The sequence below is a fragment of the Falco rusticolus genome, chromosome 5, assembly GCF_015220075.1.
Source record: "Falco rusticolus isolate bFalRus1 chromosome 5, bFalRus1.pri, whole genome shotgun sequence".
Taxonomy (NCBI): Eukaryota; Metazoa; Chordata; class Aves; order Falconiformes; family Falconidae; genus Falco; species Falco rusticolus.
The window spans coordinates 53,461,297-53,488,183 of NC_051191.1; the positions used below are offsets into that span (position 1 = coordinate 53,461,297).

At 36.2% G+C, this 26,887-nt stretch overlaps 1 protein-coding gene across 1 annotated transcript in view; it reads right to left on the reverse strand.

Annotated features, from left to right (window-relative positions):
- The window catches only part of PTPRQ (protein tyrosine phosphatase receptor type Q), a 141,864-nt gene extending 115,318 nt beyond the window's left edge, over window positions 1–26,546 (reverse strand). The window contains exons 1-15 of the mRNA XM_037390645.1: window positions 26,499–26,546; window positions 23,201–23,338; window positions 22,463–22,598; window positions 21,099–21,353; window positions 19,381–19,598; window positions 15,677–15,863; window positions 15,250–15,534; window positions 13,294–13,578; window positions 12,341–12,610; window positions 10,920–11,180; window positions 9,309–9,439; window positions 8,999–9,128; window positions 4,878–5,028; window positions 4,295–4,401; window positions 3,748–3,842 (exon numbers count right to left, since the gene is read on the reverse strand). Of these exons, the coding sequence (XP_037246542.1) occupies window positions 3,748–3,842; window positions 4,295–4,401; window positions 4,878–5,028; window positions 8,999–9,128; window positions 9,309–9,439; window positions 10,920–11,180; window positions 12,341–12,610; window positions 13,294–13,578; window positions 15,250–15,534; window positions 15,677–15,863; window positions 19,381–19,598; window positions 21,099–21,353; window positions 22,463–22,598; window positions 23,201–23,338; window positions 26,499–26,546 (2,697 nt within the window). The remainder of the gene's footprint in view (window positions 1–3,747; window positions 3,843–4,294; window positions 4,402–4,877; window positions 5,029–8,998; window positions 9,129–9,308; window positions 9,440–10,919; window positions 11,181–12,340; window positions 12,611–13,293; window positions 13,579–15,249; window positions 15,535–15,676; window positions 15,864–19,380; window positions 19,599–21,098; window positions 21,354–22,462; window positions 22,599–23,200; window positions 23,339–26,498) is intronic.
- Between the last annotated feature and the right edge of the window lie 341 nt (window positions 26,547–26,887).

Below are 26,887 nucleotides of genomic sequence, written 5' to 3' on the forward strand. Positions count from 1 at the left end.
AGAAGGAGGATATTAAAGTGTAACTCTGACTGCTCAATCTAACAGCTGTACTGATGAGCTGTACAATTAACTACAAGATAGAAAAAATAATAGCCAAGGGGTAGAAGAGCAGCCTAAGGATTAATCAACAGGATGAGATAAAATATTTTTTTATTCTAAAATGGAGACAATTCCAAAATCTCTGTACCTTTCTGGCAAAACAAACAAACAAAAAAAAACAAACAAAAAAACCCCAAACAACAAACCAAAACAAACAAAAAAAAAACCCAAAACAAAACAACCTGAACATACAAAATCAAACAAAACCTACCACCAACCAAAAAAACATGTATGCACCATTCAGAGCTGAGATCCCGAAAAGAGTCCCAAGGAATCATCCACTCATAACTGCTCACTGGTATACCTTAAAAACTCATTTGTTTAGAGCCATTGCAGAGAATAAAACTGCTGGAGATACCAAGTAACTGAAATTTGGGCATTTAACTCCCAGAGGTTGTGAGGACTCCTTCTGACCTCCCAGACTACTACTCTAAGGTGAGAAAAAGATTCCCATCGTAGTCTTTTCTGTGGACATAGAAATCTGTTACTGCAGACTGTTTCCTATCTGCACTAGTGAAAGGCAAGATGCACACCGTGTCTGCCCTGAAGAGGAGGGCTCTAGACAAGCATCCCCAGCACACACACATGAGTTTCTCAGATGTGGCAATTAGTACTCAGAGATCAAAGATTTGCAACTGCCTACACCAGTGTGTCCCAGGTCCTGCCACCAGTGATTTCCTCCAGCAGAACAGGAATAGTCTACACATGGCAATGACCTTAAAGCACTTTGGTTCAGCTACTATTCATTTGGGGAGGAATGATCCAATTCCCTTTTGTGTATTTTACCCACACAATACCTGTCCATACACACTTAAATCTTGGAAGACTGTCATCACCTTATTAGAATTACTACACTGCAAATAACTAGAAGCAAAGCTATATATTAATTTACATCTAGTATAAACAAGTTAGGAAAGTACCTTTTGTGCACTCCTCGCTCTACAAACTACAATATATTGCATAGAAAGTTGGTGAGCTGGGATAATTAATTTTAAATGATTAGTAAAATGATCCCTTTTATGCAGGTGCACTTTACTAAGCAACCAGTCTACTGAAGCCTTTCTCATTAAAGATTTAAAGACAAGCTCATTTATTCAGACAAAGCACTGTCTAATGTGGCTGCTTGCTCTATGAGATGCTGAACAATAATACCGTGCCATAAAGATCAATATTACAGATGACAAGTACTTTCCACAGGATGGTAAAAATAACCTGACACACACAAAATTATATCTAAACCGGTTCAAAACATGAATGATCTCACTCAATTTAATTGTAAAATTTGTAAAAAATACTCCAGGCTACATCAGCAAATAGTGCTGTGGTAGGTTAACTGCCTGTTCTTATTCACTCAGATAAATGCAGCTTTACATAAGGAAGAAAGAAGAAATGTCAGGAACCTATACTAAGAATACTCAGATTTCAAGTTTTAGGTAAGGATATAATCAAAGTCACAGGGAAGGGGGAGGAAAAGAATTGGATGTTGTAATATTGGGGTATAAACTGTGTAAGACCATTAAAGCAAAGTACTTTGTTTCATAGTAGTGCTACATACTGAAGAATATCCTAGTCAAGTAAGTTAACTATACAAGGCTATACCTTGAAATCTTTATTGATTCAAATGACATGTTTAGAGAACAGTTTACTATCAAGAAGTTTTATTGACTGCATGACTGTATTTGCAGACACGCAGTGACTGCAAAATGCAAAAGATAATACAAGACACGCTGCAAAAGACAGGCTACAAAAGAGAGAGTGGTTGAATATTGTAGTGAAACATCATAAGCAGATGAAGTATTTAGATGTCGTAGTGGATTGCTTCTGATCAGAAAACTGAAAGAACAGAAATAACTAGATTTTGCGCTAAGTGTTGCAAAGGGTATGGTTCAAACTACAAATGCGGAAGAGCCGCTCTGTAATACCAACCATGAAATATTAGTACTTAGATTCCTTGTATGAATAGAAATAAAAAGTCCAGCACAGTGGCATTTCATTAGAAAAGGAGAAATAAAAATGAGCAAACAAATTAATGGAAATTATGAGAAGCAGTCAAAAGTGTCATGGTATGAAAAACATTGACATGCAACTTTAATACATAATACACCAATCAAGAAGTTCCTGGAAGGAATGTGAAAATAGCAAAACCATTTGAAAAGTAAAGCAGATTACTTTAAGAAAAGATTGATTTAAAAACTGGAGGTCATGTCAAAATAAGAAAAATAATAATGATAAACTTGTCTAATACATGCAAGTGAACTTAAGAAGCACAGGGAAGCAGAGCAGAGCAGAAACATACATCAGCAGACCAAAAGAGACTGAAGAGCAAATTGACAATAGTATAACAACAAATGAAAATGATAATTTAAACACAGAATAAGCTTATCTATGTGCTGGGGAGGCCACTAGCTGACCAAAGGGAGCATTCAGTATAGACAAGCCCATATGAGAAATAGTAACTGAATTATTTGTTTCAGTGGTCAAGGATGTTCCCACAACAGAATCATTATTAATGAACTACGAATTTTGAGTCAAATTGAGTTGTCTGAAATTGAAATGTCCACAGAAGAGGTTTTTAAAAAAGTCTGACAGTAGTCAGAAATGTAGACAGCATGATATTGCCTAGGAAGGGAATAGGAAGCAAAACAGACAACACTACTGACCATTGGACAACTCCATCATGCACCCACATCCTAGGTGAACACCCTAACTCAAGAAGGATATCAAAGGATTAGAAAAATTAAAGAAAAAAATAATAAGAGATGTAGAACAGCTTCCACATAATACTGCGCAAAAGACAATTGAGAAATTAAAGTTTATAAAAATCATGAAAGGTATGGGTATGGTGAAGAGGTGTCATAGTTTAACCTCAGCTGGCAGCCAAGTACCATGCAGCTGCTTGCTCGCTCCCCCCACAGTGGGATGGGGAGGAGAATTGGGAAAATAGGGCAATAGGGAAGTACTAGCTATTTCTACTGCCACAAGAACCTAAAGAATACTGATGTACTCTTTTGACGAGGGCATAACAAAATCGTGAATTATAAAGGATTAAACAAATTCAGGAAAAATAGTCCCTGTCTTTCTTATTTATGTCCAGTTTCAATCTATCACTTAGGAAATGCCTGAAGTATTTAGTGCCCAAGGTTGGGAGGGTATGGGAGGTATCAAATATTTGCAGTTTTGCTTTGTAAATTGCTATGTTTAAAGAAAAAGTTTAATTCTGTAACTTTCTAATAAAAACATTTAGATCCTTCTATACATAATTATTTTTTTACCTTGCAATTAATTAGTTTGTATTAAAAATTTGGAAAACTAAGAAAACAAGATTACATTGCAGTTGCACTCAATCCTTAACCTGTAATCTTTTTTTTTATTGCATGCTAGCTGAAAAATCAGTTTTTGAAAGCTCTTAAAAGCACAATTTTATATAAAATATTGTAATTTACACAAAAAGTGTTATGTAATATGAAGTATGTGTTTAGCTGATATTCTCCCCTAGCACTATTTCCCTCTCATATTTATGTGGGTTATAAAGATAAATATTTATTGTTGGGCTTACAGTACATACAAGATGATAATTTCATTGAAAAGTTACAAAAAAAAAAAAAAAAAAGAATGTGCTGCATTGGTTTCTTCCCATTCTTATCTCACCTGAAACATATCAAATCCTCCTCTTGGTGGTTTCCAAGAAAAATAGACCATATTTTCTCCTTCAAACACCTGTAAATCTGATGGTGGATCAGGATCTGAGGAGAAGACAGGAGTAGATGCAAAATTTAATATCAAAATAGTCTATATTAATTTGAAGGAAATGAACATCTACAGAAGACACTGCTGTAATTCATTCAGATTTCATTTTGTACTTAAGAAGAACATATAATAAAGTAAATTACTACATATTAGCAATAGAATCAGAAATAAAATAAATGTTTGTAAGTTTTTACGGAAAAGGTTTATCAACTTAACATTAATGGTAATTCAGTTATTGGCATAATCCCATTGACTACAGAGAAAACTTGTTTGTGTTGTAAAAGCTTTTATTTACTTTACAACTTTCAAGGATGCTTAGATTGAAAATCTAGTCATTTTTAAAACGCATTGATGTAATAAGGAATAGCTTTTCTTAGACAACACTTTAAAATGTAACGACCCTAATTATCTGAAATCGTGAAAAATTATTAATAAACCATAAACCTACAGGTGCTAATCTTGAGGATGGTGGGGTGACTTCTTTTTAATCCATTGGTTGTCACAATACTGATTAAGAAATCGGTGCCTGGCAGAAGACTCTCAAATCTGGACATTCTACAAAGATTTAAAAAAAAGATATTGTGTTCTTTAAGATTTAAAAAATGCATGTATCTTCGGATGTTGATTCCTTATAGTATTATGGATGTTATTTACGCATGATGTGTGTATACATGTGTATATGCTGTCGGTCAAAAACTATTTTAGTTTGATAAAATCTTAAATAAGATGCATCACGCTATAGCTCACAGCAAGTTCAAGTACTAGAAAGTCTTAAAACATTAAACATCCAGACTCCAGTGCATTATTTTATCTTAAATCCTTTGCACAAACACATTATATGAGATTTGTAATTTGTTAAAAAATGCAATTCTTAAAATCATCTTTTTTCACATGGGTATAGTAATGTATATCAACTAAAACATCAAATACATATCACATATAGGTAATGCTGCAGGCTAGTTATTTGAAATATACAGTGAAACATCCATTTTGAGTTCATGTCAGTTATTTTTCAAATGCAATCCTCATACCTTACACCAGAAGGTAACATTTTGTCCTCACTGAAGACCTTACTGTTTATTGAAAGAACATATCCATCAAACATATTTTGGGCTGGTGGCCAGGTAACAGCTATTGATTCAGAGTCTCTGCTATAGTTCAGATACTTAACTGCGCTTGGTACTGTGTGACAATAAAAAAAATGCATTACTTTAAAAATACATTTAAAATACATTACTTTACCACAGGATTCATCTGAATGCAACGAAAACTCCGCAAAAGTTATGTCAGGTCCTTGCTTGTCTCAAGGACACACAGACTAATACCATTGTGGTACCATGTATAGGGACTTCCATTATCCACAAGATCCAGAGCCAAACTGCTGGCTGCTCTGTAATGCTACTTCATGCAGTTCTGACCTCACTGATATGGAGTTCCTTAAAAATGGACGATTCCTCAAGAAATGTCACTTTAAGAGATAACATACTGGGCTGAGATCAAAGTCCCCACTAGCACAGTACCTTGTATTCAACAGTGGCCAAGAGCATGTATCCACAGAAAAGCAAGATTTGCATAGAGTGATAATCCCCTTTGGTAACCTGCTAGACTGCAGTTTGCAGCCCAAGGATTTCCTGAACCAAAGGTGATTTCTGAGAATTTAGTAAACCTCGGCAGATTTCTCTTTTATGAATGTCTTCAGTCTCCACTTGAACCTACAACCACAATCATCACACAAAATATCATGTAGCCATAAGTCCTGCAATTTACCTATAAATCTGACAAACATCCATTACCTTTTGCTTGTTTTCTACTTGCTCTCTTCTACTTTCAAGTCCTTAGTTCTTGTAACAGAAATGTCAGTGAACTATCATTTCTTACTCACTCCATAACTACCTCTCCAAGACTTATCCTTTCACAAGTGATTTTACATTACATCATTGCTCTTGTCTCAGTTTTAGCTCGGTGGTTCCTTAAATTTAAAACACTACATATCTTTGATCACACTTGATGCCCTCCTATGAACCTTTTTGATTGCATCAACTATGCTTTACTTTTTTCATATTAGGGACCTGTTAGAGGAAAATATAAAATGCCAGATCCAACAGCCTGAGAGGTCATGTTGCCAGGCCCAACCTGTAGCAAGGCTGAAGCTGTATTCCCAGCAGGCACACACACAGAGAACACATATATACACCACATGTATACACATACATGTGGCTGGCCACACAGATCACAGACAGACACTCAGAGCACTCACACAAACACAGACAGCACCAATGGCCTCATCCTGCTCGCCTCTCCAGCTGGCACTGGAGGTCCACTAGTGAGAATACTTATATACATACATACAATGTGGATCTCCCCAGCAGTTGGGCTCAGACACTCAGGCTGACCAGTAGATGCCCTTGGATCCCAGTCTCCTCAGTTGCTGGCATACACACAGAGCTCACCAGGACTTTCCAGGTCCCAACAGGTGACCCACCCTGTGCTCTCACCCTTAGGGATACACAGATGCTCTCACACCCAGAGCTGGCCCAACCACCCCCTTGCTCCTAGGCCACTTGACCTACCGACCAACTCATCCAGCTGGATCTCACTAGCAGTCACACACTCACTCACACACCCACACTCACTATAGATGCTGTACCACAGACACAAGGGCCCTCTGACTTGTGGCACAACCCCAACTGCAGCACTCATGCTCCTGTACACACTTGCGCACACAGAATAGGAAGGAGTTAGAAAAGGATGTAATAAGACAGACAGATTGTGCTGATCAGGTGCAGGGCACAGTCAGACATTTACATGTGGTGAGTCATTTTTATCCCCTTAGCCCTCTATTTTCCCAGACTTGTTTTTCCCCAAATCACCCCTCCCTTTTCCTGCCTTTGATTCCTCCCTCAAGCATCCCATAATAAGCCCTGTGCAATCCCAAACTGCTTTTCCATGGCATCCCATAACATGTCCTACACGCCTAGGCAGTAATCCCCCTTAGCACAAAACGTGATCCAGAGAGCTCCTCCTGATGATCTGTCTGGATGGGCTCTATACTTGGACACAGGGGCTGAGGCTGAGAGCCCTGGGAAGGACCTGGACAGGCTGTCCATTCCTCAGGAGTCCGTAGTTAGGGTTCCTGCTTGCCACTGTGTTCCTCTGGGCTTGTGGAGATGGACCTTTGAATTGCTCCTGTGATGGGCCTTGGAGTAGCCTCACAGGGTATTATGCAGGCTACCATTCTTGCCATTGCCTCTCTGGGCACCTTTGTGGGTGTGCAGGTGAACTGTTATCATACAGCCTAACAGCACCAGAACTGCATGCTGTATTCAAGAGCCAAGAGTACCTGGATTCCTATAGACAATACAGCGATGTTTTCTGTTTTGTCCTATAATCTCTCCTAACATCCCAGCTGCTTTTTACTCTGCTGATGAGCAATCGATTTTTATTTTTTTTTTCACGGAACTATCCATAATATTCTCAAGATATTGCTCCAGAGAGAGAACAAGCAGCTCAGAGCTCACCATGTATGTGTGAAGTTTGGGTTATTTTTGCCTTGTGTATCACTTTATGCTTATTTATGCTGAACTGTATCTGACATTTTAACATCCAGCCACTGAGGCATACTCGGTCTTCTCCACAGTTACTGTTTGCTAGTTCTCATTCTAAGTAACCTTACATCAGCAAACTCTGTCATTGTTGTGTGTGCTCACTCTTCTAGATCATTTATGAACGTGTTGAACAGAAAAAGTCCTAGAAGTCTTCTGACAGCTTCTCTCCACTGTGAAAACTATGTTTATCTGCTATTCCCTGACGTTAGGTCAATTTAAAAGACAGGCTGCTATCAATCATATCTCCTTTACCACGTATTTGATGAATCCTTGAAAGAATCCAAAAATGTTTTTGAGGCATAGTTTTCCTATACTAGCAAGATCTTTCCTTGTTCTGCCTCTAAATGATAAGATACTATGTAGTTTATTATTAGCTATAACTTTACAACAAAAAAAGCAATGCAATAGTGGATGTATCTCTAGAGTGAAGACAGCATCAGAACAACTGCTGAGTTAGTCTGCTAGCCAAGAATAGTGACACTGCTAGTCTATCCAGGTTTTATCTAGAGTTAACAACTAGAACTCTTTTCTTCCCACACCATGAATCCCTACGCCCAAGATGAAGGTGCCATTTTCCATTGGAGCAGGATATCTCAGTATCTATGGCACTGTACGTTACTGGAGAAAGAGAACAGCTCAGAGACTCATCTCTTAATGTAGATTCATTGGAATAAGAACATGACGCTTATTGAAAGAAGCAGCAAGACTGAACTGATATAACTCTGAAATTATTATCTCAAGAAAGTATGTGAAGGTTACTGGCCAGAATACTTACTTCCTAATGATATCTGGATAGACTTATTCACAGTGCTATCAAAAAGAAGCAATATGATAGTGTTACAAGAGAAAGTCTGATACGGACAGAGAGGAGAAACATCATTCCAAAAATGAAAGAACCCTTCAGAATGAACATACATGCTCGAGTGAGAAAAAGCAGCAGAAAAATATGACTTAAAGGGATCTTAACTTAGAAAGGAAAAAAAGTAACAATTTGACATGTACAATGGAAGGAAGCCACTAATAGCAAGGAAAAGAACTGGAATCGAATACAACTATGCTGCTGAGAATCAAATGTCCTAACCCAAAGTAAATGTAAATGTAGAAGCCCAAATTTAGTCCAGATGTAAGGGGAGGTCAATGAGAGAATATCATAAAACTAATTTACTTCTGAACACTTAAGTGTGTTCAAACTCAGCACTGAAGTGAGAAACTAAACATTAAAGAGAAGTCGTAAGAAAAGAGATTTTGTTGTCTGTAATGTTGGTAGCCAGACAGTGTGCAAGTATGAGTTACTAGACTGTATACCTGCTTGATTCATTATGAAGTTAACATTGGTAGTCCTTTGTACACTGTGACCCTATTCAAATTCTTAAAGTACACAAGCAGTTAAAGAATAAGGAAAATAACAATGAAAGCAAATAAGGAGAAAACAATAAAGATGATTGAATTACTTTTGCTTATTAGGGACAAAAATAAAATTCAAGCAGAAAGCAAAACATACAGATGCAGCAAAACAAATGCTAAATTTGAAAACATTGTGATCTCACCTGTCTGTATTTCCTTTGTCACAAAAATACTGTCTCTGAAACCTTCCTTTTCTGTTCGAATTGTAAAGTTGTACAGCTTACCAGGAGTAAGGTTGGAAAATGTTGCTTTTTCTTGCTTGACCTTCTGGACCTAGAAAACCACATACAGCTTTCACAGAATTGCTTGCAAATTTTGCTTATATTATGTAAATCATACCTCCACCTATTTTAATGCGAAACACAGCCTTTAATTTAACCTCTGATTACTTAATTGAAGACTTTGAAAAATAACTGCATTGCCTATATACAAGTAGTCTTTTAAAAAACATACCCTGAAAGCACTTGCACAATTGGCACATGTAACTTCGTATTGCTGAAAATCTCCATCAGCACGGTCCCAAGCAATCTGTATGGAAGTGTCTGTAACATTACCTTCTCGTACATTGACTGGAGCAGCCAGACCTATAGAAGAACATAAAACACATTACTGTTCAATCCAAGACTTTGTTCAATCCAAGACTTTTTATATCTCCTATAGAGACATAAAAATGAAGACAATCAGTAACAGATTCAAACAAACAGAGGACAAAATCTGATCGCAGTCATACAAACACACAGACATTTCAAAATAGAAAAATGTAGAAAGAACAAAGAAATAACACTACTAATATTTTTAAAAAGTTGCTTGCTTGTTTATCTTTAAATTACATGGGGCTGAACAGGCATTTCCTCCTGAAGATAGAGCTGACACTCCTAGGTGGGAAAGTCCTCCAGAAAGAAGTTAATCCCTCCACTGCCACCACCATAGCACTCATAATGTACCTAAACTGTCAGCTTGGAAAAACTGGGTAGACCAGGCAAGACAAATATATTTCATCCCTGATTAGTATAGCCCTGTATGATACCATTCAGATCACATTACAGGGGAGCTTCCACTCTTCTCTGCATCTCTTTCATCCCCACCACAGATATTTCTGGCTGGAATGTACCAAAATTTACACTTCTTTTAAAAACACCTGTATACATGTGAGGGGGCAGTATTTTTTTTCTTCCAAGTTTTTGGGGTCCCAGAAGAGACAGACCAAAACTAGGTGTTCTAAGACAGTTTCACACTAAATTTAGGAAATGCTTTCATAAGATCAATCAAAACCTAAGTTTTTATCAAAATGATTTTAAGAAAAATCAGCTGTCAAGATATTCACTATTTGGGGAAGAAATTGTCTTGCACTCATTCTCCTTTCTGCTTTTGTCCTTTTTATCCTATCTTAATTTTTCCTCTGAAAGAAAGAGAGTAGAAAATAATTTCAAAGGAAAGTGGTAGAACAGGAAAATAAAAACTCCTGGAAGTATAATTATAAAGAAAGTCAAACCATAGAATTTCAGCAGGTATTTTCAAACTGCTTTTAAGTTCTTATTAAAATTCCTTTTTTAAGGCCTTGCTAGAAGGAAACCCCTTTCACTAATACTTTAAAAATGTCTTTGTTATTGAATGTATTGCCTTGAAAAATGGGAAGCTCAAGGCATTTATTATATACTTAATTACTTATTACTGGGGGAATAAACTTACTGATTTCAAGACACAGAAGTAACTCCATTGATACTTATCTTCTTGGCTAAAATAAACGGTCAAAATGTGTCTTGTTTCCCATAAGGACAAAAATTTAATACAGCCTAAACTCCTGTAATATTTGCTAGACAATTTATAGGTTTGATATAAAAAATACAATTTAGAGAGTTTAGAAATTACAAGAGAATCATTATATTTTGTTTAAAAAACAGCTAGTGTTTGTATAATTATTAACTGCTTACACAAATATATATCAATGTGATTTTTAAATAGCCTATCTCTTCTACAGCACTGTAATAAAAATAAAGTTAACAGAGTCTACAAATAACGATTTATTATGGTGCAATTTTATAGGAATAAACTTAAAATACTCACATGTTTTTATACCAGATACATGGTAAAAGGAGCTCAACATTTTCCCACTTTTTGTGGAAATGCAGAAATCATATTCTGTTCCTGCAGTAAGGTTTTCAATTGTTATTTTACCATCACTTTTTAAAATGAATGTCACATTAGGTCCTCCTTTACTTGTAACGTATACGCCATCAAATACTCCAATATTGGGCATGTGAACAAATAATACCACAGCATTGCTATAAAACACATAAGGAACTACAATTTGAACAGGCTTGGGCTCTAGAAGAAGAAAAAAAAAAGCCATGTTACATCAATTGAAAATAAATTAAATGAAAACCACAAAGTAAATCTGAAGTAACTGCCCTGAGAAATATTTTTGCTCAGTACAAATAGCTACCATATAGGGTAGCTCAGAAACAATAAACAACCTGATCTTTTTAGGTGTTTATTACTGGAATTCTGCAGCACTTGACAAATCATTTACGAATCAAAGCAAGTTAGGCTTCCAAAGGTATCAAGGAATTACCTTTTCAACCACAACGGCACCAACAAAGTAAATCTGGATGCTGAAAAGATATACATGAAGGTATATGTGGACAAATGAACATGGAGAGAGACACATTTCATGGATGCAATATCGACGCGTTTTCTTCCCTTACAGCTGGCTCTGACAGCTGTGAAAAATCCCATCTAGAATTCTCTGTCATCTGTGTCTTGAATGGAGTATTAAATCTAATCTTATATAAAAAATAAAAAAAAGACTGTCTGCTACCCTCTCAAATACTGTAATAATTTAGAAAAAAACCAGACAAGGCAGCATTTCATATATCTATAACCTGACAGCTGCAGCCTTTACATACCACATGTATAACAAAATCCTGGCTATTCCTGTCATACATTTAAAAAAAAAAAAAAAAGATGTTTCAAAAGCATTTAAACATCTTGGTAAACTAAGACTAACCAGAAAGACCCTATGATAAAAAATGTAAAACTTTTTACCTTTCAGCTACCACTGCTTCTAACTCTTAAAGTCCTTTCCCAGCACCTTCTCACCAATAGGGTAATCTCTCTCTCACAGTTCACAGAACAACCAACGCATCTCCAAAAATAATCTATTTCAACTGTTCTAATATTTTCCTATTTCAGCGCAAATCAATGATTCACCCAATTCCTTCTGTCAGTGGGGACAGGATTTCCAGCTATGGTCCTCACCACAGTTACCAGTACTATCAACGCGTTTTCCAAGGCTGCACCCTCTTTGAAAGTTAACAGCATCTACTTTGCTGTTAAAAATTATCAGCACATTTTACATTCTAGTTTTGATCCTTTGCTATCTAATAAATTGACTTGATCTATCAAATCTGTTAGATGATGGCAACGATAACGAGACTGACGTGTGTATAACAGTCTGTAGTTGCCATCATTAAACAATGTCTTACTTAAAGTGCATTGAATGGTCTTCAGTTCACTCATACTTCCATTATACACACTTGCCACTGCTATTTCATAAGCCATTCCAGGAATTAGGAGATCAACCTTAAACTCTTCTGTGTTGTTTAATAAGATCTTCTTCGTTTCACCTATGTTTGCATTAGGTTTCACTTGAATGTAGGATTCCTGAGCCTCTAGTGGCAGCTTCCAGTGAAGAATTACACTCTCTTCTTGTACATCCTCTGGGTGAATATAAACAGCTGTAGGTGGACTGACAGCTTGATTAAAAAAAATAAAAAATGTCAGTATAAAACCACAGACCAAACTTACTGTCAATTTAAATCACTTCCTAATGATGCCTTCTGGTTTCTTTTTTCTTCTAAAAATGTCATTGTTTTAAGACTACTAGTTCATCCAATTTACTTTAAAATAGTTTGCAGACAACTACCTGTTACAGGCAGATTCTGCTTTCTGTTTTCTCATAACAAATAGGAACTTACTTTACAAGCATACTCCCTTCCATTGTATATATACAGAGTAACAAAGATGACACAATCTGAGTCACACTATCTATGCTTAGAAAAATAAATTAATCTGTCTTTGCCTACATAACTTGAGACATCATGGTAATGTTTCTACTTTGCTAAAATTAAATAAACAAACCACAAATCAGTATTTATCAAATAGGATGTCACTACTTCAGCAAATACTAATGTGCTATAAGTAGGTAAATGAGCAAATAAATAAGGGGATAGGTACATCCACCCTTTTGGAAGATTCTGAAGATTAGAATCAGTAAACAGAGAATATAGAAATGAATTCCCTCAACTTTACCCCAATACATCCCAACAAGCCGCAACCTGTACATGGCCTTAAAAATACTTTTGTGCATTGTATTTTCAGTTTAAACTCTGTCTAGAGAAATAAAAAAAACCAAAAACACAGAACATGGATACATCACCTGTTGTGATTAATATAGGCTTCTCATGGCAGCCTAGAGTTTCTTTCTCTGACATGGTCTGTAAATATACCTGATACTGATGATAAGGTTTTACATTTCCTATTACTATTGAAGTCTTGCTTTTTTCAACCAGTAACTGTTTCCAGATGTTGGTTTCAGTATCCAAAACGTTGAGGAGGTAGTAATGAAAAGAAGCACTGGATGAATGCTGTGGAGGCTTCCACTTTAAATGTATTTCTGCAGATGAAACATATGTAGCCTCTAACTTCTGGGAGTGCAATGACCCTATTGAATAAGATTAGGAATAGAAATAGGATAATAGCTTCTGATGCCTTTTACCAGTAACATTTTTCTGTTAAATACAGCCTGAAAAGCTAACAGTACACACTCACATACATGCTAAATAGTATGAGAGCAAATAAAACAAAGTAACTTGGATAGTGTATCTAATGTTGGTAGGCAGGGGAATATTCCTACTGTCTGATTTTTCTGAATCACCTAGCTCTTGAAACAGAACTCAGTCTCCCCACTTAGGTCTTCTCTTGTATTTCAGTCAGATTGGAAACATTAAAGTTTGATGTTTGTAAGACAAATGCTACGAATTACCCAAGCTGGTTTAAACCTGGTCCTAATGATTTAAATGGCAAACTCCACTGAATTTTAGAAGATGCTCAATGCATGCTGTTTTTATCAATCATTTTAAAATAGTTCTTTACATGTTGCCTACACCTCTTCAAACAATTCAGTCACTAGTATAATAATTAGTAAATTGTTCTGATTTTCCTTGCCCGGACAATGATGCTTCTGTAGATAACAATGTTGCAGCTGAAATGTTGATTTCTGAGGTAAAACACATATTTGCTTCTCATAGGAGAAAGCAGGAATATCTTTTCTTCATTATAGAAGCAACTTGCGTTACAAGGTCTTATACACAGAAAACAAACCATCCGGTTAGAGAAGAGAGAGGCTGATAGGCACAGGAGATGACAGGACTTTCAAGTGCACTAAAGCAGCCCAGGAGAAGAAGTGAACTGTACAAAATGTACTTGCTGGAGAAAAGGAACAGCTTCTTTCCTCTCAGGAAAATATTGTATTTTTTTCAGACTTGAAGTAAATGGACCTCTGTCTCATATTTGACTGCCTTGCCAGAACTGGTAAAAATGTTAGGGCAGTATGTTTTATTTAATTCTGAAAATCAGACTGTTTTCTCGGTACCACATAAACAGGAACATGGAGAAAATGTGCACCTAAAATTGTATCCATGAAGTAGTTTTTCCTTGAGGACATCTTCATTTGATCACCTTTAGATGCAAAGGTATTCTTCATCTCTACCAGCTGGTAGGTTTCATTTGGCTTCATTCAGATAGGCTTTACTTTAACACAAGTTAATTGGTTCACAAGTTTTTCTCATTCCATACTGCATCATGCAACAGGTCAAAACACAATGGATATTTAACCCGTAAAGCTCATCTTAATATTAACTGCAGATATACAGGAATAACCTCCTTATTCCAACAAAATCTTTTACTTCAGATTGGAAAGCATGCTTTTGCATTTCACCAGTGTGGCCAAAAAATACCTTACTGCTACTCTAACATCCAGCTTTACCTTTGGACATCAGTAGGAATCCGGTGAGTAAAATTATGGCAAGAATGATCTTTAAAAATATACTTCACAGAAACATAATTTGTAGCTGGCTTTCTGCTTCCAGCAATCAAAAACTCCCAAGTTGTTTTTTTTTTCTCATCAAGCCAAATAAAGCATTTTAGCACAAAAGGAAAATGAAGACCTTGGAATCCACTCTACAAACTGGTAAATCCTGGATTCTGAATTCATGTTCAGATTTATGTAAATTTTCAGACAAATTATCAGCACAAGGAACAGTATAATTAAAGGGAAAAATTTAAAAGCGTATGATTGTCTGGGTATTACTGCTATTTTATTTTTCTAACTTACTTGTTTCTACCTTCAGAATTGGACTTAAGATAGTCTGTGCTCCTTCTGGGTTCCTTGCTGCTAATAAAAACCTGTAGGAAAGGCCAGGAGACAACTGCATAATTTTTGTTTGAGTTGTATTCACAGGCAAATTCAGAATGTATGGTTTCCATTGATGAAAATAGTACTTAATTATAAGTGCAAAGTCTGACTTAAGCCAGTTGTCCATATTACTCCACATAAATACAGCTTCAGTTGTATTGACATCATGCACACTAAACGTGAAGTTTTCTGGTACCAGAGGTACTGAAAAAGAACAACAAAAAATGGAAAAACAAATTAAAATAATGAAAACCTTTTTCTCTTTTTATATTTATATCTTCAAATATAAATATAATTGGGGGAAGGCTTTTAAAAATAAATGCAAAAGATTGGAACAAATAGTTACATTCGTATTCACAAATATATGGTAATTGTATATAGCAGAAAAATCCTGTGAAGAAATAGCCTGGACCAGTAGGATTTCTCTGAAGGGCGTAGCAGTCAGTTTCATTTTCTGGTATCATTGACAAAGTTGAGAGACCAGCCTTTAGAAGATAAGGAGATTCATTTGTCCACAAGAGCTGACCTTCTTCCTACATTGAAAAAAATTAAATAAAACCTCCATGTATTTTTACATTGTATTGATGAATTAAGGCTTTTCTCATTGAAGTGTACCTCCTAAACATCCAAAATTTACACACTTCATTTATACAAATTAATTTTATAAGTAAATATTTCAGTGTAAAGTTATACCCCTTCTATTACAAAAGATCACAAGGTAATAACATAATACAATATAAGCCACCTAAGGTTGATGTAGAGTGTTTGATCATTACAAACAATCCTTAAAAAAAAAAATCAACATTAATCACATAATCTAATAATCATGGATGGATAATTTTCTACAAATGTTACTCACTAAAAAAATTGAGTTAGTCAAAAATATTAATAAATCTGGTATGAAAGAAAGAAAGTTTAGCTGAAAAAAATCCAGGGCTAGATTCACAATCAGATGAGCAAATGCTGTCTGTCCCCCTTTCCCTTACTTGCTGGTAGCTCACCAGTTAAGACACTCAATCACACCTGACTCAACGTTTCTAACCTTTGAGGTACTTTCAGTTTCTCCAGCAGAGCTCTACAAATACTAGACTAGGGTAACATGATATTCTGCGGGAAAGATGTTTGCAGAACATGCTCACAGCACTGCAATGCAGACCCCTCTAGTGGGAGACAGGTTTCAGTCTCCACTGCACTAACATCTACAGGGGATGAATAAAAACCCAAACACATTTATGCATGACATCGGAGCACTCTCAGGAGGTATACTAGCATAAGTGCTTTCATGCATAGCAAATCAGTGGTACTACAGTCTAAGTCAGGGGTCCTTAAACTACGGCCCGTGGGCTGGATACGGCCCCCCAGGGTCTGCAATCCGGCCCCCGGTATTTACAGACACACACACCCCCTCGCCGGGGGTTGGGGGGGAAACCAAGCAGCCGCAGATGACTGCCTGCCACTGCATCCGCGCCGGCCCCCTGGTTAAAAAGTTCGAGGACCCCTGGTCTAAGTAAATGCTTTAAGTACTGTAATGGAGAAATGCTGAGGTACCAACGTAACTTAAGACTTCTGTTGCTTCCCCATTTTGTGAAAGATATTCAAAAGGGGAAGGGGGAGGAGGAAAACATTTTTTTTCCATTTCTCTGAGAAAACAACAAAAAATTGTGTTTGTTGAGACTAAGCCTATTTTTCTTCAATTCATCCATTGAGTTTATAAAAAAAATAAAATAAATAAGTCTTTCATTTTCCCAAGGCAGCAAAGATTTTCAGCAGTGTGAAATAATTCAACTTGACTTTCTGGAGGACTTGTGTGTCGAGACTGCCATTTCAAAAATACTGTGTAGATCAATGCATATCTTTTTCTTATACTGGTCTTCTGGGACACCAGAGTTAACTACAAAGAGGGGAAGGCACAACATACTACTGTGATACAAAGGTCTGTAGCAGGGCTTATAAGAGAAACATTAGTAAACAGTCTTTGACCACCTTTTCCACTTCCTAACTCTGAAGAAGTGCAGAGTGTCATGACAGATTTGAGGATGCCACCAAAGCGGTTGATTCATTCTTACCTAGTGGACTGCCCTACATCACATCTCCAGGGTCCCTGTTGTCTTTCACAAGAATGCTCACCCTTGCCAGGAAGGGTTTGAATCCAGATACAGATCGAAATAGGGTTAAAGAAGGAGAAACTATGACAACACAAATGCTACAGAACTAATCCTGTTCACAATGCCACTAATTTTTATCACTGTCCCAGTGCTTGGCAGTTTTCCTAAGGCGGCTGAAATCTCCTCAATTAGGTTATAATCTCAATGTTTTTTCATTGAGTATTACAAGTCCCATGGGTACTGAAGGGGAAAAAAAAACTTGAAAACAGATATTTAACTCCCTAATGGTTCAAATACAACAGAGGAAGCAAAAATAATTGAATCTGTGTTTTTTATCTCAGATTTTAAACAAGTCCTGTGATTCCTAGTGTATGCCCCATGATCTTTGAACTCTGGGTTAAGTACAAGTTGGTGCAAGTACAAATGGAGTTCTCCTAAAACAAGAGCAAATTATGACACTGACATTTAGAAAGACTGTAACATGTTCATATGGTACATGAACACACTAATTAAGAACAAATATTTAGGAAAGAAGTGCTTGAAAACAAGCATTTTATAATTTTCCCTTGCTACTCTTAAAACAAGGTACTCGTCTAGTTCATTTAATTGACTAGACTCCCACAAACATAAAAAATGTCTGTAATGATTAAACAGTTAGCTAACAGTCAAATTCCAAGCTGGCGATTAACTTTTTTCTGTCTAATTAGTTTAAAAAGAAAAATCCCCAACCTTTCCAGCACTCTTTCCAACATGCAAAAATATCATGCTTTTATGGGGCATGTATTTCTAGCAGCCTCTTACAAATACTACCTTATTTCTAAAATAAGTTAGTTACGATTAATATCACTATGGTGTAAAAATTACAGCTATTCTAAAATGTCATGCATAAAACTATTACATGTAAAGTGCATATATTACACGTGCTTTCCTAACCAGGAAGGTTACAGTGCATCTCTCACAAACCTAGACAGGTCCGTGTTTCCTCAGTTTGCATATTACCCCACTCTGACTTGTTTGTGTAGACCCACTAAGTTATTTAACAGAGCCTGTAAAAAAGAAATTTTCTGTCTATGACATGTTTACCACTTACCTCCTGCACTTACAAATAAATTTTAGGGGTTTTTTACTCTTTTTCACAGAATTTCTTTTAAAATTAATTTTAATAGAACAGTATTACAATTAAATTTCAGAGTATAGATTTTCCAAATTGAAATACCAGTGGCTTTCTCCAACCTGATACTTACCATGAAAGAAGTTTTCACTAAGTCACACCACAGGAAGACAGGATCTCCCATTTCTGGCAGAGTGCCTCCATTTTCAGAGAACTTTTCCAATACTTTTATTTATCTCTGTAGAGATATTTATGTATCTCTGTGTATTCCCAAATCACATACCACATCACAGTGAGTCATTTAATAACAGCAGAGCTGTTAGTAAGAACCCTCATAACTCAAATATGAGGAGTAGGAAACTTTTTACAAGAAATACCTTGCTCCAATCCCTTCTTTCACTGGCCTATCCAGCATCCATACAGGACAGACCTTGCTGAGCTGAACACTCAACATTTCAGACCTGCACCAAAACTGAGAGCCAACCCCAGACTTTTGATATCCATAGTAACATACATGTAGAACAAGATTTAAAATCTGGTAATGCAGCACCACCTACAGGCAAAACAATATCCCTGTGAAGTACTCATAAACAGAAAGAAAAATTAAACAGGTTATGCATGAACTATGCCTTTTTTTCCCAGCTATGGCCCGCTAAATATTTTCACTGTTTCTAAATAGGAAGAAATAACGGTTACTCTTTTAACTACTAACAACTATACAAACAAATAACCAATTTACAGTGTGACATTATTTTATTCCAAAGAATGGGCTCTACATATCAAAATTTTCCTTCTTCCATATATGTAATAGCAAAGAAGATAAAATAGACTGACCTTTAGGTCATTGAGACCCGTCCATAGCATGATTATTTGACTAAATGTCTGGAGATAAGACAAAATAAAACCACGTTCTTCTTCATTCCCTATATCAAGAAGATGCGCCCCTCGTGAAGACATTTCACATATTTGTTGTGCCACATTCCATGGCTTGCTCTCTTTACCCATTCGATAGCAGCTGCTTTGGAATGCCACCCATCCTTGGGAACAGGTGCCTATAGGTGAACAAGGGCAGGATTTTAAAGATGTTCCGTACCATTCATGGGAGCGGTACAGTTTAAGATATTTTTATAATTACACAGACATTTTGATGATGATAACCCTTAATTCACGATTGCAAACCCCTAAAAAATCAATAATTATGAATCAACACTCCTTCAAAATTCTGACTGTCTTAAAAAATCTGATTGACTGAATTAAGAGTATCAGCTACAACCCACTGAAATAAAAAAGAGATTCATTAATTTTTATGCTACTCTAGGAGAAAATTCATTCTTTAAGCTTAGTGTCCAATGGTTCATTTTTTAAATTTTAAACTTGAAATTAATATGAAATTAAAACAAACAACTGAAGATGGTTTTAATAGTTTCCTGAGTTTTAAAAAAAATAACTATTTCCCTGAATTTGAGCCTATACAATCCTTTTTCTGTGTTCCTAATTTTAAAGATTTTAAATTGCACTGTCAGAATAGCACATTTAAAGCAATGAAGTTATCCAATTGTTATACAATACAATGAAGTTATACAATTCAGAATCCTGCCTCCTTCACAGCACTTCTAACAAAACACCAGAGCTAGGTTAGCCACTCAGCAGTACAAAACCATTCAGTTTGAACACTGGCAAAGAGTGTTCCAAATCCTTACCACATTCAGGATTTTCCCTGTCTTTTCATTGAAACTATAGAGCAAATTCAATCCATACACTGAGATAATTACAATGCTTAAGCTCAACATTCACTTGACTATTTTAGACTGCAAAAAATAGTTAGCTTAAAATATTCACACATACAAATTTGAATTCTTGCTCCTAAAATTACTAAGAAAAATTAATGAGAAATAACCTATGCTATTAGCATTCAATTTCTTTCAGCTTTCTAGAAATGAAACAATGCACATCTGTCGCAGCACTATCAAAACTAGCCGGCTGCAACAAGGCTTTTACCATCCCATACCAGGTTAACCTCTGTATGTAGTTCCTGTGCCTTGCCTCAACACAGCCACCAATCCCCCACAAGGTTTCAAAAGTTCATCTACTGTCCATGCTGTTTCTTCATCCTGTTTCTTGCCTCTGCTACATCCAGGTTCTTCCTTCTCCAGGCTCCTCTTCCAGCCAGCCTCTCCTCATCTGGACACCCTTCTCCTCCCTGCTTCTCCCAGGGCCTCTCCTTGTCTCTCCTGCATCCTCTCTCCACTTCTTCCAGGTCTCTCTTCATCCAGAGCTCCTCTTCCATACCCCTTAGACTTAGAGCTATGTAACTGCTTAACAGGAACCAGCCATTATCCACATCAGCCAACCCACCACCCCTGAAGCCAGCCCATAGCTGTGTATTATCTATGTTAATTAACCTGCCTTCATTCTTCTATAATTCTTCTACACACATCTATTATAAATTGTAAAATGGAATACAGGCTTTTTACAATTTAATCTTAACTCTTCTGGAAAATATGCAGTGCTCCCTTGCATTCACTGTGACTGCAACAAACTCTAACATATACCTGTTTCAGCTTGAATGTCCAGTGACTGAGACACATTTATAAATTTAAGATGCAATTGTTCAAATATAAACTGAAATGTATGTAAGGTGGCAGGTGCCAAATTAGTCCATACAAAGAATCCACTGGAGTTTTTTATAATCTGAGAAGTATCATTCAGTGAAATGGAGACTGAAAATTCTTTGGTCAGTGTAGTCCAATTAAAAGACACTGTAGTAGCCGTCACAACTGTTTTGATGTCATTTTCTGAAATTCCACCTAGTAGACCAAGAAAAAAATAAATACTGTCTTTAACAAGGGAATAATTAGCTCAAAGTTTTATTGCATTAACATTATTATATATTTCTTTTAAGAAATTATGAGGGATATACACAGTAAAGAAAGAGGTAGTATCAAACCAGAAAATGTCTTACAGAACAATTAAGGCAGCCATGCTTTTCTTTATTGTCACGGTATGTAAACTTATGTCTGAAGCAACCAGAAATATAAGTGCACAGTTTAAGGAATGTTTAACTGTAAAAGTACAGACTTTGCTAGAATATCAGTTAAGTAATAAATGTCAAGTGCAGTAACACATTAGTAGCATAACCATGAATTATCTCCTGTAGCTTGCTGAATGCACGCATCAGCAGAGTCAATGGTTGGTGCAATGTTTTCAACTTACTATGTGTTTTTCACAGTGATGATGTTTGTATTCAGATTCTAGTCTGTATTCCAAAACTAGTATGAGTTTGTAATGTGCGCAAAGGTAATGCTATAAACTTTTTTAAAGGGATTAACAAAATTAAGATTAGAAAGCCCTTTCATTCTAGTAATCAGTGGCACTTGTGGTCCTGAACAGATTTACAGCTATAAATGATGTTTTTATAAGTTCACTGGCTAGACTGACAAGTTCTTCTACTAGAAGTCTGTCCCAGGTAGTCACAATACTAAGATCTTCAAGCTATTCATTAACCCTTTTTAAAGGGGGACTCTCATGATGTGAAAACAAAAATATTTAATACTTTTAATTTATATATGACAGACAACCACAACCCCATGTTGATATGAAACTGCCAGGCTTTAAGTAACTTTCTCCGTGGTCTTCTATAAATCTCTTTTCCTAGAACTACTGTAGTATAGCAAAGCCTGTAACATTTAAAAATCTCCCAGACTTTTACATCAGTTAAACATTGCTGAATTGTCAACTAACCAAACAAGTTACAATACAAAATTATTCCTTCTACTCTTCATGATTGTAAAAATACATTGAGGCAAAGTTTCTCAATACATGACTAAGCTCAGGATTACAACCCCTACTTCCTTAAACTTCAGTATTGGACTTAAATATACCAAATACCAGAATATTTTTGTGCTACTCTACTTACGTGTCTTAAATGATTTTACACTTAAGATTCGGCCATTTTTTAGGGATTCTATTGTAATACCATACTTCTTATTTTCCTCAAGCAGAACTGTAGTACTGACTGGTTTCTGTTCAACTTTAGAGATGTTTCTTACATTCTGCAAGTTAGAAGAATTTCTGGATATAACAAAAGTAATAAAAATACAATTCATAACTGATCTATGAATTTTTTGAAAGGGTAGCTTATATTACAGCACAGAAAACTTAAGGCTGCAGTTAAACTGAAAAATACCCAACGCATTTAAAACAAAACATTTTAGAAATCAACTATTAACAAACATCTTCCTATTAAAATCCCCATATTTTCTTTAAGTTCTAGAACATCCTGTGCCCAGAATTTGAACAATACCCTCCCACAGACATCTAGGGGTAGCGTCTGTGCCTCTCCTGGAGAAGTGAAAACTCCTCCTCAAACTACAGTACACTGAAAAACTTGCATATTCTTAACTTTGAACATATGCCTATCTATTCTTATACACCCAAGATACTCAAGAGTCTTTTAAGTCCAACTGGCTTCAATAGGACTCTGTAAGAGTACACATAAATGACATAAATTACAGAATTCAGTACAATTTTTCCAAACTTTATTTGCTATTTTACTTTTTTTTTTAGAAAAACAAACAAACAATGCTATTAACTACTGCTATCTACAGCTTAAATATGTATGGAACTACTTATCGGTTAGATTGATGAAATTTACTTTTTGACTGAAAGCATCTGCTTGCTGGTATGTTATAATATAATAGTCTGGATCCTCTCCTTTGGGCAATTCAGTCCACTCCATTAAAACTACTCTAGCAGGCTTTTTCACTTGGTCACAGTCTAGACTCTCTGAACCCTGTAACAGAAACATACATGAATACAATTCAGTAGAAAATGTACCTCTACCTAAATAATTACATTCTGTCAATTTTAACTACTTTTACCCAGAACTTGTCAACTAGCAACAGGTTTTATATGAAGCAGTATCACCATCTGTACTGTGTGACACAGAGAGGGTTCATAATTTGTTACAAGTTCTGTAGGTACAGGCTCTATTTTTCTTTCTTTCTCCACAGATGGCCAAACCATGTCAGTTGACCCAAGTATGTCCTACTAGGAAAACAAATCTGTCATTATTTTGGAAACAAGGTCAGAGATTTCACTTGCAATATACATACCGCAATCACAGTTAGCAGTCAAGAGTTGGAGCTCTCAGCCCTATTCTCACATTACACGGTAAAAACTTTAGTGGCATCACTTTCAAAACTTCTAAATATCTCAGAATAATAAACAGCAACATTAAGGATGTAAAGAAATCATTTATTAAACACCTCACTACCAATCCAATTTAGGCGTGCCAGTACAAACTTCATTCGGCATTTCAACTTCTTACAGAGGTCAACTCATTCTAGGCACAAGCCTTCCATATTTTTGACACTACTTTTTTAATAATACTACATACCTTTGAAGGACTTTGGCTTAGCTCTTTAGAGAAGCAGGTTCCTTCTGTGGTTGAATTTCATCTGGAACCAGAAACTTATGGGTTCCTTCTAACAGGATATAAACCTGAGTCACACCTCTAAAATTCAGAGAAATTGGGGCATGGGATGCCAATTCCTATCACATAATATTTATTAAAAGATTGCAGTTATGTAACAAGTTCCATTTTTATTTTCTATATGAACTGGGACAACAAATAAATGCCATCACTTAGCAATGAACTCAAAATGTAGTTAAAAAAAAAACAACAACAAAAATCAAATAGGAACCTTAGTATACCAAAATAAAAGTTAGGACTTTTATTATTATAATACTTTGTGTTATTCTATAACTCAATCAACCACATAAATAAAAGCAACTTAAAAAGCAAAAACACTCAGCGCTTTCCTATTCCTTAATACAGTATACTCTGGAACTCACTTTGGTTTAAGGTAACTTCTTTTAACTAATGACAAACTAACACAACCACAAATCTATCAAGATCTTAACATTCAGAGTTCAGATGATACTTTTTAAAGTATAAACTTTATAAAGTTTATAAAGCCTTTAATCTCTATAAAACCTTTATAAGAGGATACATACCACCTCTTGGAAGCTCCTGAACTGACTAACAGGACTAACATTGATGGCATACACAAAAGTGTTTACAGAACACTTTTCCATGAAAAGTAGCAGGGTTTTAATTGATGAGTCTATAGCTGGCTTGCGTTCCCTGAAAACAATCTAGTCCAGACAATCCAAAGGGTAAGAAAGTCTGCTTTTAAAGATAATTTAAAAGAAGTATATTTTCCAATAACTGAATTAGCCATTTTTAAAAATTTTCCACCATCAACAATATATATGCCATTTTACCATACTTAAATCTGTACTCCTAGACCCAAAACCAAAAACTGGATTTGCAAGCGTACAAAGAAATTTTACTGTATTTATATCTGAGAAGAAGGATCTAGAATGTCCTTTTTTGTTGCCAGCACCTTGTCAGTTCTTTTTAGGCCCTTACCCAAAGGCTGCAGCAATTTTAAAAGAAAAATTAAACTGACCACTAAGACCTAAGGTTCAAGTCTATCTTCAGGCTAGCTACACACCAGCCAAGAAACCTAAACAACAAACACTTAATAACTGCTGCTATCAACTACTTCTATTGACTACTTCTCAACATACCACTCAAGTAGGCTTCTCAGTCTGAAAAAGAGGCACTTGAGGGGAAATACAACAGAGGTCTATAAAATCTTTAGTAGCCAGAATAAGTGAGCAGAGATTGATTTTTCATTTTCCCTTCAAGTACAAGAACAGTGAAGGATGACATAGCTGGCATGCTCCACATTCAAAGCAAAAAAAAAAAAAAAAAAGAGGCAGTTTTTCACTATACAGTTTATCTGACAAAGCTTAAAATGAGTACTACAAGTTTCAGTGGGCTTCAGAAGAGGCCAGATAAGTTCATAGAACAGAACTACACTGCAGCTCACCAAATGCACTGCAACCCCATACATCTCAAGACTTTAAGCTGAAAACTACGGGAAACTAACACAGTATAGATAATTATCATATTATGCTATTCTTACAGTCTTCCCCAAGGACCTGCTTTTTGCCACTACTGGAGGTATGATACTGAACTCACTGAAGTTCTTATTTCACCCCATACTACCATCCTTATGAACCAGACACACTCAACTACTCTGCAACTGTCAGACAACTTCCCTGAGGCAGACCACTGACTGCTGTAGGACGGCTTCCACAAAAAAGCACTTGTTCTCAAGCTCAAAATTGGCCAGCACAACAGGACAATATTAGGACATTCTCAAGGAATATACCAGGCAGCTGGGTACCACAGCAGCATTTCAGCACTCCAAATACATGTCTCTCACCTGCAAAGGAATGGAGTGGTATTTATAACAGTAATTGACAAGAGCTTTAAAATCACCTTTGCTGCAAAGCATGTTAAGCTAAATGTAAAATAAGCCTCCATGTACAGAAACTAAATATAGATAAAAATGGACAAGACTATTGCAAAGCGTACAGAAAATTACATGTGGTTCCTATGCACGCGGTTCTTTTAATAACAGTCAAATTAAACACGAAGCACTAACCCACAAATGGCAGTTTTGGATCCAAAAGTAAAATACTTCTTGCAGAGGTACACTTCCTAAAGGCGTAACCAGAGTATACCCCTGGGTCCCAGAATGACCTTCAATTTCCAGCATCACTGCGCATGTCTCTGCAGTATCCAGAAGGTGACAATTTACACAGCAATATGAGCTAGCTTCGGACTTAAGGATGCTGGTGTCTTTTACTTCTTCTGGGGAACAAAACTGAACTAGAAGCAGCAGGCAATAAAGCAGATGAAGAGCTTCCAACAATTTAAACAGAAGGAAGGCTGGGAACGCTCAGAGGAAATAACAGAGAGTTCCTGTGACTGCCAGAATGACAAAAAAGCAGATCAAATCACAAACCATCAATTTTCAACATTCAATTAGAGTATCTATCCACCTTCAAAAAAAGGAACTATTTTGTCTCACCTTAAATATGTATTTTAATAAAAGCAGGAGAAGAATTGTTTGATCCATAGAGAAACGTTGTAGTCCCAGTGCCTGCGTTCGAATCACAACAGCTTCAGAACAAAAATGTGTCACAATGCCCAAGACATAAGAGGAGAAAAACTAACACACATATTCACCTATTTATACTTCACATGGGTAAAGCAGCAGCCAATGGTGCACCCGAGCTTCGTGTCTTTGCTCTGGCCCTGCCTCTTCCCAGCCCTCATATAAAGTTTCCTGAGATCAGCAGGCAGCTACCCTTGAACTTCACTGAACTGTGGATGTGCCTGTTGTTTGTTAGTCATTTAAAAAAACCCTCAGTGTGTGCATGTGTGTCAGATTTTTTTAAGTTTTACTAGGGAGTACTG